The sequence below is a fragment of the Phoenix dactylifera genome, chromosome 5 (genome assembly GCF_051530095.1).
Source record: "Phoenix dactylifera cultivar Ajwa chromosome 5, Ajwa_hap1_PhDact_Kaust_v1.1, whole genome shotgun sequence".
In the NCBI taxonomy this organism is placed as follows: Eukaryota; Viridiplantae; Streptophyta; class Magnoliopsida; order Arecales; family Arecaceae; genus Phoenix; species Phoenix dactylifera.
The window spans coordinates 20,472,131-20,487,020 of record NC_143194.1 but is presented as its reverse complement, the minus strand read 5'-3'; the positions used below and the strand labels follow the sequence as shown (position 1 = coordinate 20,487,020).

At 45.5% G+C, this 14,890-nt stretch overlaps 1 protein-coding gene and 1 pseudogene across 2 annotated transcripts; both read left to right on the top strand.

Annotated features, from left to right (window-relative positions):
• Positions 1-6,847: 6,847 nt before the first annotated feature.
• Positions 6,848-10,178, top strand: LOC148703447 (malonyl-coenzyme A:anthocyanin 3-O-glucoside-6''-O-malonyltransferase-like; annotated as a pseudogene). Its single transcript, XR_016413186.1, has 2 exons — positions 6,848-7,604; positions 7,902-10,178. The product of XR_016413186.1 is annotated as a malonyl-coenzyme A:anthocyanin 3-O-glucoside-6''-O-malonyltransferase-like (transcript).
• A 158-nt stretch (positions 10,179-10,336) lies between these two features.
• LOC103721721 (FAD/NAD(P)-binding oxidoreductase family protein) lies at positions 10,337-12,902 on the top strand. The gene has a single exon (XM_008812032.6). It carries the CDS (start codon positions 11,359-11,361, stop codon positions 12,769-12,771), a length of 1,413 nt encoding a protein of 470 aa, XP_008810254.1. The 5' UTR covers positions 10,337-11,358; the 3' UTR covers positions 12,772-12,902.
• The last annotated feature ends 1,988 nt before the right edge of the window (positions 12,903-14,890 follow it).

Sequence of the window (14,890 nt, the reverse complement as noted above, 5' to 3'; positions counted from 1 at the left end):
AACTTCTAAAGAAAATAAATGACCATATTAATATACTATTAACTTAATTTATCATCCACTTGGTAATATTTTTGATTTTATGGTCATAAAGTTTAATTATTCGATTTATATTCGTATTTATATTCATACTTTTGGTATTCAATATCTGTACCCGTTTAAAACAAACATGGACATAATTTTTTGCATCCAGCCAACATCTATATCCATATCTGTATTCGTCAAAAAAAAAAAATATGAATATGAATATATGTTAATATTCGATCCGTATCCAATCTGATTTTAATCCTATATACAATACTAAGAGTATATGGATATGTACATGGATAAGCATACACACACCATGGCATGACATATGATTAGAACCAATCTAGAAGTACTCTGGACATATATTAAGTGACTTAAGATTTTGTATGCTAGAATTTTCATGAGCGTTACCAGTGATGGTTCTCGCACATTCTTTTTTTATGCTTGATTGTCACGCTTGTTTAGAATTCCATGATGCATCATAATAATTTAGTCATGCATGAAATGCACAATTTTCTTAAAATTGTGAGATCTTTATGAGCCAAAAAAAAAAGAACAGGATTTACATGTACTCTCCTATCTTTGTCCTGGTCCTTGCTAATATGGTCTAATAGTATCATCGTGCATTCCGATATTTCTTCTTATTTTGACTTAAATTGCAAATGCTGCTATCTTGTGTTTCAGATATGGGACCTCTCCGTAGACGATGCACCTGCCGATCGAAAGATTAAGTTCCATAATCTTTTCATGAGGGCCAATCATGACTACAAATCCTGGATGACGCCGAAACCCTAACTCAAATGGTTAAGATTGGATGTCATTGATGCCAAATTCCAATATGACGTTACATAATCAAAATGAGTCTATTCAAACTCAAATATCCAGCCATCATCTTTCTATGTTGAGAAATCTACTTCAGTGATATGAAGTATTTTGACCCGAGCCCGGCACGTGACACCCATGTAACTTAGTAAAAAAGATGATAGCCCCCACATAGTCAACATAGGAATGCCATTTGTTGGAAAAAAAATGAATCGCCCCGAAACAGGTGAGCATCCGACCTGGAGGCGTCCGACTTCAAGACGCCCAACCAGAGGCCCGACCTCAGGGCTCCCGACCTGGCGCCCGGCCAGGCGCTCGACTCCGAGACGCCTGACCTGGGCACCCGACCTCAGCATCCTTGACCTCGGAAGCCCGACCTCACTATCCATCCGCTGCGGTCACATCCTTCTGCAGCTCGATCAGGGACCATGTCCTACAACAATTAAAGCGCATGGCCTCCGTCGATCTCCGGCTCACTCAACAATTAAGGCGCATGGTCTCCGCAAATCTCCAGCTCACTCAACAATTAATGCGCATGGCCTCCGCTGATCTCCGTCTCACTCAACAATCAATGCGCATGCTATCTACAGATCTCAAGCCCTCCACGGCAAGCAGTTGGCCCACTCAGCCACATTCGATCAGCCACGACGACTCACTGGCTCCGGTCTAATCTCCCACGGCAATGCATTAATTGACACGATTGTGCATTAATTCACACGATCATGCTCAATCATGACGGTAACCCGTTCGCCCCATCACACGCAGGTAATCCTGTACCCCTCTATAAAAAAGAAACCTCTCCCTCTTAGAGCGGGCCCGGACTCTAAAACTCCAAAAAAATACTTTCTTCCTCTCACACATTAGCCCCCTCTGACTTAAGCATCGGAGGGCCGGCGCCGGAAACCCCGGCCACCGGCTTTTTGCAGATTCCCTGGAGAATGCCACCCACCATCTCACGCTGGAGCTCCACTTTTTCATCCACTGGTCGCCTCCAGGTCCAATTTCCAGTAACACCATTCATGCCATAAAATGTAACCATTCAGCTCTTAAGTTGCAATGTTGAGAAATCAACCTCTGTGGTATAGAATCAAATGAAAATTTAACTGTGACATGCAAGTTGGTAAAATAAAATATTTTTTTTATATATTTCTGACTTCATAAGATTTTTAGGTACCGCGGCGTATTCCAGCCCAAGCCTTGTGCGAGGTTGATCTGGTGGTCATGGATGGACTTTATTCACGCGATTCCAGAGGAAACATGGCACTAGAGCCTTCAAGACACACCCCAAGACATGACGACCGGCCATCGTTGCTTAGCCGAGGAACCACGCCAAACAAAATGATTTTTGAAAGCAACGATGCCAGGGAATTCACGAGGGTCATTAAAAGAGACCAAGAAGAATCGTGGCCTCTTGTCAATGTGGTTCACAAGAAAGAGCGTTTAGGTACTTAAATTTTGATTGAAATGGGCCCAACCACATACAATTTTTCTTTTCTTTTTTTTTTAAAGGTGGGGGGAAGAAAAAAAAATAGAGACAAGATCACGTAAAATAACTCAAATATAATTGGTGACAATTTAGGGGTGCAAATGGGTCGGATTAATCCGTGACCTGATCCGACCTATTTTACAGGACCCGTGGGGCAGATTGGGTTCTAAAATTGGATCTATTTCAGTTTCGAAGCTGCATTTAGATTTTCTGAATCTGGCTCGATCCGATCTGATTCATCTATTTAAAATTTGAGTAATTTTAGATTTTCAAATCTAGGACTCGTTCCGATCTGCTTCGATCTGATCCAAATTTATAAAACTATTTAGGCTCGCGAGCCGTAGAAGTGCAAGCCAAACACGTCAGCCGGAGTTGGGCCGTTCAAGAGCTATGTGTCTGTTAACTCTTAAAGGTCCAACGTGTCTTCTACCGCGATTTTTTAGCTTCCAACCACTCCCTCTTTGGATCTGAACCCCCTTTGAATTATTTGTTTACCTTGCACCACCCTAACCCCACGATGGAAAAATTAGAAAGAAAATAAAGGAGAACACTACCCCAATAGCCTCCTCCTCTGCCTTCCCCTGCTCTCCTCCTCCCATGGAGGAACCCCATCCCACTCTAAGCCCCAAACCCCATCCTCTACTGCACGGCCTTCCTTCCTCCTCAAGACCCCCCTCGCCCTCTCTCCGCGTCCTCCTCCTCTCGCACGATCATCCCCAGCCGCACCAAATCCAACTTCGCTCTCTTCGACCTCTCCTCCCCACCATCGGCGCCCAACTGATGGAGGACAACTTCAGGGAGAAAAGGGAAGAAGGAGGGAGAAGAGAGGAGGAGAAAGAGATTGTAAAGACGCAGGAAGAAGAGGCTTTGGAGACGCAGGAAGAAAGAAGGGAAGAAGGGCTCACGCCCAGCGTGAGGAAGAGAAGAAAGTCGGCCAAGCCAAGAAGTTTTTTTATATCTTTGATCAATGCCCTAATTTATAAGGGGTGTGGCCTTTATATAGGCCTTACATCAAGTCCATCAATTGATGACATTCCAAACTTGGGCCCTTACATCAATTCAATCAATTGACTAAGTTAATTAATTGGTTACATACCAAACTTGGACCCTACATCAATTAATCACTTATCAACATTGATCTAATCAATTGATCTAATTACTTGACCCAACAACTAACCAAATTGACTCGACTAATAACAAAAGCAACTAACCAAATTGACCCGACCAATAGTAAAAGCAACTAACCAAATTGACTCGGCCAATAACAAAAGCAACTAATAATGCAATAAAGTAGAAATGACACAAACTCGAGTAGATCCAATCTCGGGGGTCTAACTCAAACTGATGTCAATCTCTGGCGTGACGTGAGTTAGTAGCTCTAATGGCTCCATCATCTGAATAAAGGGTTCTGATGTTTCCATCACCAATCCTAGCCCCTTGCCTTCGGAAGGTCCCAAGATGCTGAGGAAGGTCCCAAGATCTCCGTACGCTGAGGAAGGCCATCTTGTGTGCTGCCTCTAATTTTGTTTCATTTTTTTCTGTTACGAGACTATGTCTTTGTTATGTTAATATAAATAAAAACAAGGTCTATAAGGATGGATTACTTGCATAGTTGCATGCCCCCCTCTACATATGTGGATTTTTTTCAATACAAATACAATGATTCATATGCAACCCAAATCCTATTTTTCTACAAATGCAATGTTGTATGAGTGTCTGGCCTTCTGAATACATAGAGAGAGTCACATTGTTGATGAGTTTTTTTTTTTTTTTTTGGTAGAAGCGGGCTACTCATTTCATATAAATTCTTTTCTTTTTCTTTTATAGTCTTTTGATGAACCGGACCCCCAACCCAGCCTGAATGATCCGTTGGGTCAAAAATTATAGCCGTGGACCTGATCTGACACGATCTAATTTTTTAGTAGGTTGAGTTTGGATCTAAAATTAGAACCTAAATAAAGAACCAAATTGGGTTAGGATCGTTCATAATCCGGTCTGACCCGACCCATTTGCACCCCTAGGTGACATAAACTTATCTTCCTATAAATATAACTCTCATTAAAAGAGTAAAAAAAAGAACAACATCTGCCAACAATCTTGAATGGTATTAGAGCGATCCAGCCCATAGCCTATGTGGACTAGAAGATACTGCAGTATAGATCCATTAGGGCTGACCACGAGCCAATCGTGGTGTTTGTGATTAGATTTGAATGAATTTGAACCCTTAGCCTAACGAGGACGTTAGGGCTTGAACGGAGGAGTATGTGAGGACCCATGCGGGCGTGTGTTTAGTCCCACATCGGTTATTCGCTGGATAGATCTTGGGTACTTATATAGGATCAAAAAACCTAAATAACAACTTCCGACTAGCCATTTTGGGTGAGGTCATGGGTTATTACACTTCTTCAATTTGTGAATGAAAAATTCCCACAAACGATTTTAACAGACCAAGATCTTGCACTCAGAGAGGATATATCAATAGAGTTGCCAAGTACAAAGCATGCATTTTGCATTTGGCACATAGTAGCAAAGCTGCCAACTTGGTTCTCTTTTATTTTAGGTGGGCGATATAATGATTTCAAGACTGAGTTCTATATGCTGTATCATTTGAAGAGTATTGAATATTTTGAAAAGCAATGGCATAACTGGACGTTCAATTTATAGTTCTCTTTTATTGTATATTTCAGCTCCCATTTCAATTGTTGCATAATGATTAGACAAAATCATCTCGTTTTGTAGCAATTCAAAAGCATAAGGGATGAAAATATTGGAGGCATGTTCTTCCATTGGCATGGATGTTTTTATGCTGGGATTGAGATATGTTTGACGCATGGCCACTTCTTCCCCGGCTTGGTTTCTTATACTCACAGCAATACCCATCTAGAAAATTGTAATGAGAATTCATTAGACAAATATTAGAATTTTAACTCAAATATTAAGTTTATATGTTCACTAAAAAAAAAATAAAGCGTAGCCTAATTTACCTGCTCAACAAAATCCTTCAAACATTTCTCAATCCCAGCATAAAAACATCCATGCCAATGGAAGAACATGCCTCCAATATTTTCATCCCTTATGCTTTTGAATTGTTACAAAACGAGATGATTTTGTCTAATCATTATGCAACAATTGAAATGGGAGCTAAAATATACACAGTAGGACATTGTATGAAGAATGATGGGGGGTGTTTCGTGACTTGGGATCAAATAAATGAGGAAATTCATTGCAGCTGCAAAGAATTTGAGTTCTCAGGTATTTTGTGCAGACATGCTATAAGAGTTACTCTCCATAAAAAACTACTTTCATCTCTCAGAGAAGTATCATCCAATACGATGGAGACGTAAAAGCTCAGTAATATTGAAATTCAGTCATATCATAAGAAAGAGAGATGACAACTTGGAGCAAGCATTTCAATCTCATGTTGCAACTTTGCATTTAGAGTCTTCCAAGTCCAAAGGGCGTGCACGATGTACTAATAAAGAGTTGCCTTATTAGAGGCATGCCAATAGGCGATGATTTAATATTGGAATTTGAAAGTTGCCCAGTAGAGTCATTAAATCATGATGATTGTCAGCCCATTCGAAATCTAGAACCATCCAAAACTAAGGCATGTCCGAACGGGAAAAGACTAGTTGGAGGAGTTGAACTTGCTAAGAAACCAAGGAGATGTCATGTACCGAATTGTGGTGGAACAAACAATGATTCAAGGAATTGCCCAAACAAAAAAAAGGCCTATTGAAGAATCCATTGTCAATTCTCCCATCAAGTAAGTATTTTTAGTCTTTTTTATAAACTTATAATTACTTGATGCACATCCATATTAAAAAAAAAAATTGTCTTCTTATTCTTGTATGTTAATAATGCTTTTAGGACACAGATGGGCCAGAAACGAGAAAATGAACTATCTCAAAAATAATTGTTGCAGCTTTTGTTTTGATATTTGAGAGATTGCATAGTAGATATATGTGGTTCTTGGAGCAGACGATGGACAGAACTCGTGTTTGCATATTCAAGCGTCAATCATGTTTGCATATTCTTTGTGTGGAATTATTCCATTTGATGCCGATGGTTAGAAAGGTTGTATAAATGCATTTCTAGAATCTTTAAACAATTTGTGGTATCAAAGGTTTTATTGAAAATATTCTTGTATATTGATGCCTTACTACTTTATCGTCAGAGAGAGAGAGAATATTAATTGAGGATTGAGAGGATGAATTAATATGAGATTATAAAAAAACATAAAATATTTTTAAAAATTATAAAAAAATAAAAATATTTTTTGTTTAATGAAAATAGATTAATTGATAACGTACTAGAGTAGCTATAATTTCTTGAGTGAGAGACAGAGATCGATGGGTGTGGGATATGAAAGCAGAGAGCGGCCAAAAAAACAAAAAAATCTAAAAAGAAGAAGAAGGCCGGGGATATGGAAGCAGAGAAGGACCAAAAAAAAAAAAAAAAAATCTAAAAAGAAGGCCCGGGATATGAAAGCAGAGAGCGACCCAAAAAAAAAAAAGAAAAAAATCTAAAAAGAAGGCCCGTTCCAGAACCAGCTAAAACAATTATTTTGCCCGTGCCTTCTATGAACAAGTCCCCGTTTCCGAGGATGCCTTGCGTCCGTATCCTTGACGTGTCCCGCGTCCCGCTCCCTCCAGGTCCTTATCCTCCTCAGGGGGACACCGTGCCGCCCTCCTTCTTTGATACCTACTGGATCTCCTACCCCCCGATCCAACGGCTCTTCCTTTACCTCGACGCCGCCCTCCCCTTCGCCTCCATCGTCGACTCCCTTAAGTCCTCTCTCTCCCGAACCCTCCCCCTCTTCCACCCCTTCGGCGGTAACCTCACCTACCTCCCCGCCTCCGGCGACGCCGTAATCGACTGCTCCGCCTCCGCCGCCGACGGCGCCGCCTTCCTCGTGGCCGAGTCGGAGCTCGACCTCCGCCGCCTCGCCGAGGACGAGACCCACGACCTTGAGTCTTTCCTCCAGCTCGTACCGGACCTCGGCGGCGTCCGGGAGCTGCCGGCGCCGGTGCTCGCCGTCCAGGGGACGGAGTTCGCCGGCGGAGGGATGGCGGTGGGGCTGGCCGCTCACCACGCGGTGACGGACGGGAAGGGGATCTGGCGGTTCGTGGAGTCGTGGGCAGCGGCGTGCAGAGGGCGCGGGGATCCGCCGGGCCCCACGCCGCGGCATGATCGGGCCGCTATTAGACACCCGACCGGCGACGAGGTCGCCGGGCTGTTCTTGAGACGGATGGCGCCCGCGCTACCCAAGGTGAGTCAGAAAAATAGATGATAACTGGAAATTTCCACAAACACTTGTCACAAAGTATCCATCATCACGAGGAGCTCACAAAGTTGGAGAGTGCGCGGATTTGGAGCAACCCGATTTTAGAACTGAACTATGGTTTTTATATATAATCTAAATCTATCCATGCCAATTTTGAATTTGCTTATCATGGTTTGATTACAAGTTGGCTAGTTAAAATATGTAGTGGGACCATGAGTGTGGCATTAAAATGACTCCTCCGTCGCCCGCTCCCTCTTCTTTTTCTTCCCCTCATCCCCGCAGGCAACGGTTTGCTGCCCTCGAGCGAAAAGGTCCTTCACTCTCGCCCCCGCTTACATCCAATCCCTGAAGCAACGAGCCGTCCGTCAAAGCACAGACATCAGCCACTCCCCCATCCCGACCCCTTCCACGTGCGTGGCCATCTCCGCCCACGTCTGGCTCTGCATCGCCCGCGCCAAAGCCCTCGCCGGCGACGCGGCCACCACCCTCCTCTTGGCTGCCGACTGCCGCGCGCGCTTCGACCCGCCCCTCGACGAGGCCTACGCCGGGAACTGCATCCGCGCGTGCTCCGCGCCTCCGCGGAGGCCGCGGCGTCGGAGCTCTTGGCGCCCGGCGGGCTCGCTTGGGCGTGCGAGAGGATCGGGCGGGCTATCCTGGCGGCCGTTTGGGAGCCGCTGAGGGAGTGCGAGGGGTGGGTGGGTTTGCCGCAGGGGAGGTCGGTGATCGTAGTGGGCTCGCCGAGGTTCCGGGTCTACGAGACGGACTTCGGGTGGGGAAGGCTGGCGAGGGTGGAGCTGGTGTCGATGAACCACGACGGGGAGGTGGTGCTGGTCGACGGCAGGGAGGAGGGGGAGGTGCAGGCATCGGTGGCGCTCCCGGCGCGACATATGGAGGCGTTTGCCGAGCTGTTTGTGGGTGGTTTGGATGGATAGGCTTGGTGGCGAGGGAAATGGAACTGCAACTTCGCAACCGAAATAAGCCATCAGATGTGGATTGTGGAAACGGTATTTGATCCATGGCCGCGACCACTCTCTAAATTATTTTTACATTAACTTTTAATATTTTTTTTCTCCACAACGAAAGCTTCGATCTACTTGAGATAGGGATGATAAGATATGTGAGCACCCTGTTGCAATTAGGCCGGTAAAGTGGTTGAATCCCTCGCGTCCATTTAATTGTCGGCAGGGTTGCAACTTGGATTGGCACAACCCTAACTTGCCCAACTGTCTTATTAGATTGGGCGGTATTATAAACTTGGGATGGGCCTGGGCTGAAAAACCCTAACACAATCTCCAATAGGGTTATGATAAATAAAAAAAGAAGAAAGTTTTAGGATTAATCCCAACCCAACCCAACATAATTTGACTTAACCTAACCCAAACTAATATATGAAGAAATAAAAATTTTCTTATCTATATTGCATAGAGATTACCTTTATGTTTGTATAAGTTGTCTTTAATCTTATTAGAACATTTTTAAGTGTATACTTCAAATTTATAGATGATTCAGGCCTTAATTCAATAAATATTAATTTAATAAAAATATTTCATAACTTTTCCATCTTAAAGTTTCTATATAGCACGAGTTAGTTTAATTAACAAGACATATGCCAACGCAACTCAGCTAACCTAACCTATGTTTAGTTTATAAATTACAATGGGGGTGGGTTGGGTTGGGTTGGGTTAGTGAAATTCCAACCTGAGACTAGGTTGGTGTTTTCTTATCCTGCGAGGGTCAGGCCCCATGACTCCTATGGCGGTGCTCTCGACGACATTTAAACGGTGAATTGTCCCACACCTACTACGCCAAGGTGATGGGGTTGGAGATCAGTGTGAGTTCAAGAGGTTACCACTAGGGAGGGTAGCATACCTGTCCGCATTGTTGAGGTTCTAATTCTACAAGAGGACTTTAGATGGGGGGGATGCTGGGAAGAGTGGTGCTAGCGTCGATAAACTACAATGAGGAGATTGATCTGGTCAAAGAGAAGAAAGATTTTTTTTAATTTGCTCAAGTCGAATTTCTTAAAAAAATTAGAAAAAGATAAAAAAAAATAAAGTAGTGTTTAAGTCTCCTTTTCTTTCATCGATGATAATAAAATCAGGGTATATTGCTCTATTTATAATGGTGAGGTCCGCACTTACACAATTTGGATAAAATTTCTTTTCTAAGTCTAATAAACTCACCTCTGTAAAGTAAACATGACTAGTAGAAATAAACTTAAAAAAGTAAAAATTATATAGAAGATAAATCTCAACTTCTACGCTAACTTTATTTTCTATCATTCCAATTTTTCTCGAACTAGGAAATATGCCTGGTCAAAGTTTTTTCTAAAAAAAATAATTGGTTTGATCGGTCTATTTCAGAGCTCAAATGATGAAATTTGGATCTGATCGCTATAGACATAGCCTCTCTTAAGGGGTGGAGCCATATTGTAGATTGCAAAAAGTTATATGACTCCAAAAGAAGATCATCTCAATCGAACATCGTATGATCAAGTTATAACCTCTAAAAATTTGGTTTGCGGCTCGGCTTCCTAATATAAATATGGTGGATCTCGCTTCTGAATCTTATTCAATCCTATCTATAGTGGCCAAAGTAGTTCATATTGAGTCTAATGATTCTATTCGATCAGAGGCGTGCTGGATATGCAGGTCGTCGTAACGGAGGAGGGAGAGGGGGTGCACCTTTTGTACCACAATATATTGCGTCATGCTAGATTGCTGTCACACTATCCATTTTGGAGACAGACGGCTGCCACTCGTTGTGGAAATCCAAGTGGCCATATCTGTTGCCATACATGGCACATGCTATGGACAAGCGACAACCATTCATCTTAAAAATGGATGATGTAATAGCTATCTATGGTAAGAGATAAAAGGTGCATCATGGTGGATTTTGAGTTTTGATGTAGCATAGGAACATCAGGCTGGCAGCATTGTTAGTCCTATAAATTGCAGGCAGTTGCATTTACAGTGGCTTCAATTATGAATGTAGGTCTGCTAAAATTTATGTTCTCGACTATGTCACTAGTCTTCGCTTTGGCTTGAAATAGAAAGAACTTTCCAAAAGTTTTACTATGTAAATTTTCCTAAGATATCTAATGTACTTCAACTGAGGCACCCAGAAGGTCCAACCATGACAACCAATGACGCTAGAAAGCAGGAACTATTTTATAGTTGTGTTATCCTCGCTCCCAACTTATTCATATCAATAATAATAATGATTTAAACAAGATTTTTTAAAAAAATAAAATTTTGTTTAAATTATCGAATGGTAAAAAATGTCAAATAATAACTATTCAACTCCTTCTGCAATGAGATTATACTTAAATAACAATTAATATCTAAACAATTATTATATATGTCTTAGTTTGTTTTATGCTTACGTAATGCACAGTCTCAGTAACCGTCTTGACACAGCTGACATTTTATATTGCATTTTTATACGCAACTAGATCTATTTTTATATAATTATATATGTTTTCCAAACATTTAAACATGAATATATTATATATAAGTAAAATGGGGGATTAAACATAGAACTATCAAGATCAAGCCTCTCTTCTTTCTTTTTTTTCTTTTGAACTTATGAAAAGGGAGGGGGCATGAAGTCAAACAATAAGGGGTGGCTTTTGGATTTGGTTTCCGATTGTGGATAACAGGATAAGGAACAAACCTCCCAAAGATCCACTCTCACACTTCGCAATGCGCTGCTACGCTCGTCCTCTGGCGGAGACCCCATGACTCTCCTCTTCCCGCCGCTCTCTCACTCCACCTTTACTCCGCCCAAACCCCATGTCTCCTCCTCTTTGCCCCCTCGCGCAATCCCTTCCGCCTCCCCCTCCACCGTGAGTACCCAGCCAGGCGCCATCATCGTCGGCGCCGGCCTCGCCGGCCTCGCGGCCGCAACTCACCTCGCCGCTTCCTCCGTCCCCTTCCTCCTCCTCGAGGCCTCCGACGCCGTCGGCGGTCGCGTCCACACCGACTCCCTCGACGGCTTCCTCCTCGACCGCGGCTTCCAGATCTTCCTCACCGCCTACCCAGAGGCCCGCCGCCTCCTCGACTACCCCTCCCTTCACCTCCGCCCCTTCTACCCCGGCGCCCTAGTCTACCACGCCCGCCGCTTCCATCGCGTCGCCGATCCCTTCCGCCGCCCCCTCCACGCCCTCGCCTCCCTCCCCAACCCCATCGGTTCCCTCCCCGACAAGCTCCTCGTCGGCCTCGCCCGCCTCCGAGCCGCCTCCCTCCCCGACTCCGTCATCCTCTCCGCCCCCGAGTCCCCTATCTCCGACCGCCTCCGCGCCGCTGGCTTTTCCTCAGCCATCGTGGACCGCTTCTTTCGGCCCTTCCTCGCCGGCATCTTCTTCGACCCCAACCTCGCCACCACCTCCCGCCTATTCGACTTCGTCTTCAAGTGCCTCGCCCTCGGCGACAACGCCCTCCCTGCCGCTGGCATCTCCGCCATCCCTGCCCAGCTCGCCGCCCGCCTTCCCCCGGGTTCCCTCCGCCTCCGCTCCCGCGTCGTCGCCGTCGACGCAGGCGGCGGCGCCGCCCGCCAGCCGTCCGTCACCCTCGAGGAAGGCGACGCGATCGCCGCCGATCTTGGGGTAATTGTCGCCGTCGAGCAACCGGAGGCCGAGAAGCTTCTCCCCCAAGCCTTCCCCGGAGAAGAGAAGAAACCGAAGCCGGTTCGAAGCACGGTCTGCCTTTACTTCTCCGCCGACCGGGCTCCGGTCCAGGAGCCGATACTCATCCTGAACGGTTCGGGCGAGGGGATCGTGAACAACATGTTCTTCGCCACCAATGTGACGCCGTCCTACGCGCCCGTGGGGAAGGTTCTGGCATCCGTGTCGCTGATCGGGGCGTTTCCGGAGCGGTCGGATGAGGATCTGACGGCGGAGGTGGTCCGGGAGCTGACCGGGTGGTTCGGGTCGGAGGTCGGGTCGTGGAGGCACCTGAGGACGTACCGGATCGAGTTCGCCCAGCCGGACCAGACCCCGCCCACGAATTTGGTTGGCAAGGAGCCGCGGGTTGGGGAAGGGGTTTACGTTTGCGGGGACCACCGAACCTCGGCGACTTTCGATGGGGCGCTGGTGTCTGGGAGGAGGGCGGCGGAAGCCTTGATCAGAGATAGGGGGTTGTCCAAGATGTAATTTTGGCCGTCTGATGACTGATCAGTCTATTTTTCAGTTTTTTAAGCATAACACGGTATTTGAAATCCCTGTCTTTGTTTTTTTTGGGTACAACGGCTGCTCATCGTATTCTAGTGTATGACCGGCCAACAGAATCAAAGACTAGGACCCCCCTCAGACGTGAGAGAGGGGTCCCTCGGTGTGGCCAAAGTACCTCTCCAGTATGCTGCGCAGCGTAGAATGCAAACCAATCCGCGGTTTTGTTCGCCTTCCGGTATACATACGCTATTTGGAAGGCGCTGCAATTTCTCAGCATCAGCCTGATATCACAAAGCAGAGGATTGCCTTCCTCTTCCATCCCTCCTTTCGTATCTAATCGATCATTGTGGCTGAGTCTCTCTCTAGAATGATGTGCTCGGCCCCCAACCTCCGTCTAGCATAGAAAACTCCCTCCCAAGCTGCTCTGAGCTCCCCTCCGATAGCTGAAACCCTATCTTTGTTCAAGTATGCCATTCATGATCTCTTGACGTATACCCGTAGCTTGAAATGGGGAAGGGATGTTGGGAAGGAGGTTTACGAGCTCATAGCTTGGAAAGCAGTCTCATGAGGCTACCAGCATCCCAACTTTGCCTAACCGACCCTGATGCAAATCACACCCACCTTTACCTCCAAAATAAACAGATAGGTGCTGATGCGGCCAAAATCAAGTTTGCTTAGCACAAGTTAACTTAACATATATGGCATAGTAAAAATCTATTTCAGTTATACTTATATTCTTAGGCGGATTCAAATTAAAAAAATCAAGAAATAGTTTTACATTCTATTAGATAAGAACTTACTATCTATAAAAAGAAACAGTGCTATTTTTTTTTTTTTTTTTTCTATAGTTACCTAAAATTCTAGATCTTTCGATCAGATCACCTTCAACAACCTCCTTTACTCTTCTTTCTTTATGAGTCATTGTTTCCTTATGTGTCATCCGTGGGAAATGAAAATTTATATCACCGCCCACGACAGTCTTCCTCTTTTGCTGGAGCTTCAGCAACGGACTCACCGTTGGCACTTCTGCGAGTTCCTGTATGGTCGACTTCTTTTCTGCGGCCGTATCTCTGAGCACCACCTTCTCTCCACATGGGACGCATGTCCTGAAAGACCGTGATGTGTCTCTAGCTCAAGGATTGCCCTTTCATACTGCCTATGATGTGATAGCATGCGCACGAGACGCGTGACGATCTTTGGACCCTTCGTCTCCACAGCCACTGCAGTGTCCACTACCATTGTTGCCACATTGTCCCCGGACAGCACCTCACTGACGACCCCAAGGGTCGCGCCTTCATGATCGCTGCAGCCGAGAAGCAAGAGCTCGTGCCGACAGTAGCCAAGTTAATTAAAGCCCGTTTCCATCCCGAAGGCCAAGCACGATGGCCACCGCCGAAAGGTTATCACTGTTGTCGTCCCCACCACACTCGACCCTTTCGTGACAGGTGTGGCAAGCACTCCAGCCGCAATAGGAAATCTCAGCTCTGCGACCGTGAGCGGTAGAAGAAGCTCAAGGCCTTCCATCTAAGAACCACTGCCTCTAAGAAGAGGAGCATTGAGTTAAGCGAGACGAAGCGCTGCTTATAATCCTTCGATTGTGAGGACTCTAATGACACCTCTGATATTGTCGACGCTTGCCACAAAGTGGAGGTGCCAATCCTCTTCAACTGAGGCCTCCTTACCGACATTGACCGCTGGGACCAGAAGAAGCACTGTGGTTCGGTTGAGCAAGAGAAAATGAAGGAGGAAGAGGAAAAGGGGCAAAACCCCTAGCTACCTTAGGTGGTAGCTCCCTCGGCCAAGCAGGAAGCAAGAGGAGGTGAGGACTCACCGGGGTGTGGCGGAGGTAGGGGATCTCGTGACGACAACAGCTTCCGATGAGAAGAGGTGGATCTCGAGACAGGGGCAGTGGGACAACCAAAAATCTAGAGAGAGAAGAGAATTCGGGGGCGGTGGAGCTCGATTGTAGTGGCACGTCAGTCGCAGAGGTGAGGAAGAAGAAGGGAGGGGCTCGGTGGTGAACCATCGCCAGAGATGAGGGAAATTTAAATGAACGTTTTTAGAAAGGATAAGCTCGATGTACTACGAATCTAGTGGCAGT

Bases quoted from the DNA above. Each gene is read 5' to 3' on its own strand.
- LOC103721721 (XM_008812032.6), top strand. From the start codon at position 11,359: ATGACTCTCCTCTTCCCGCCGCTCTCTCACTCCACCTTTACTCCGCCC.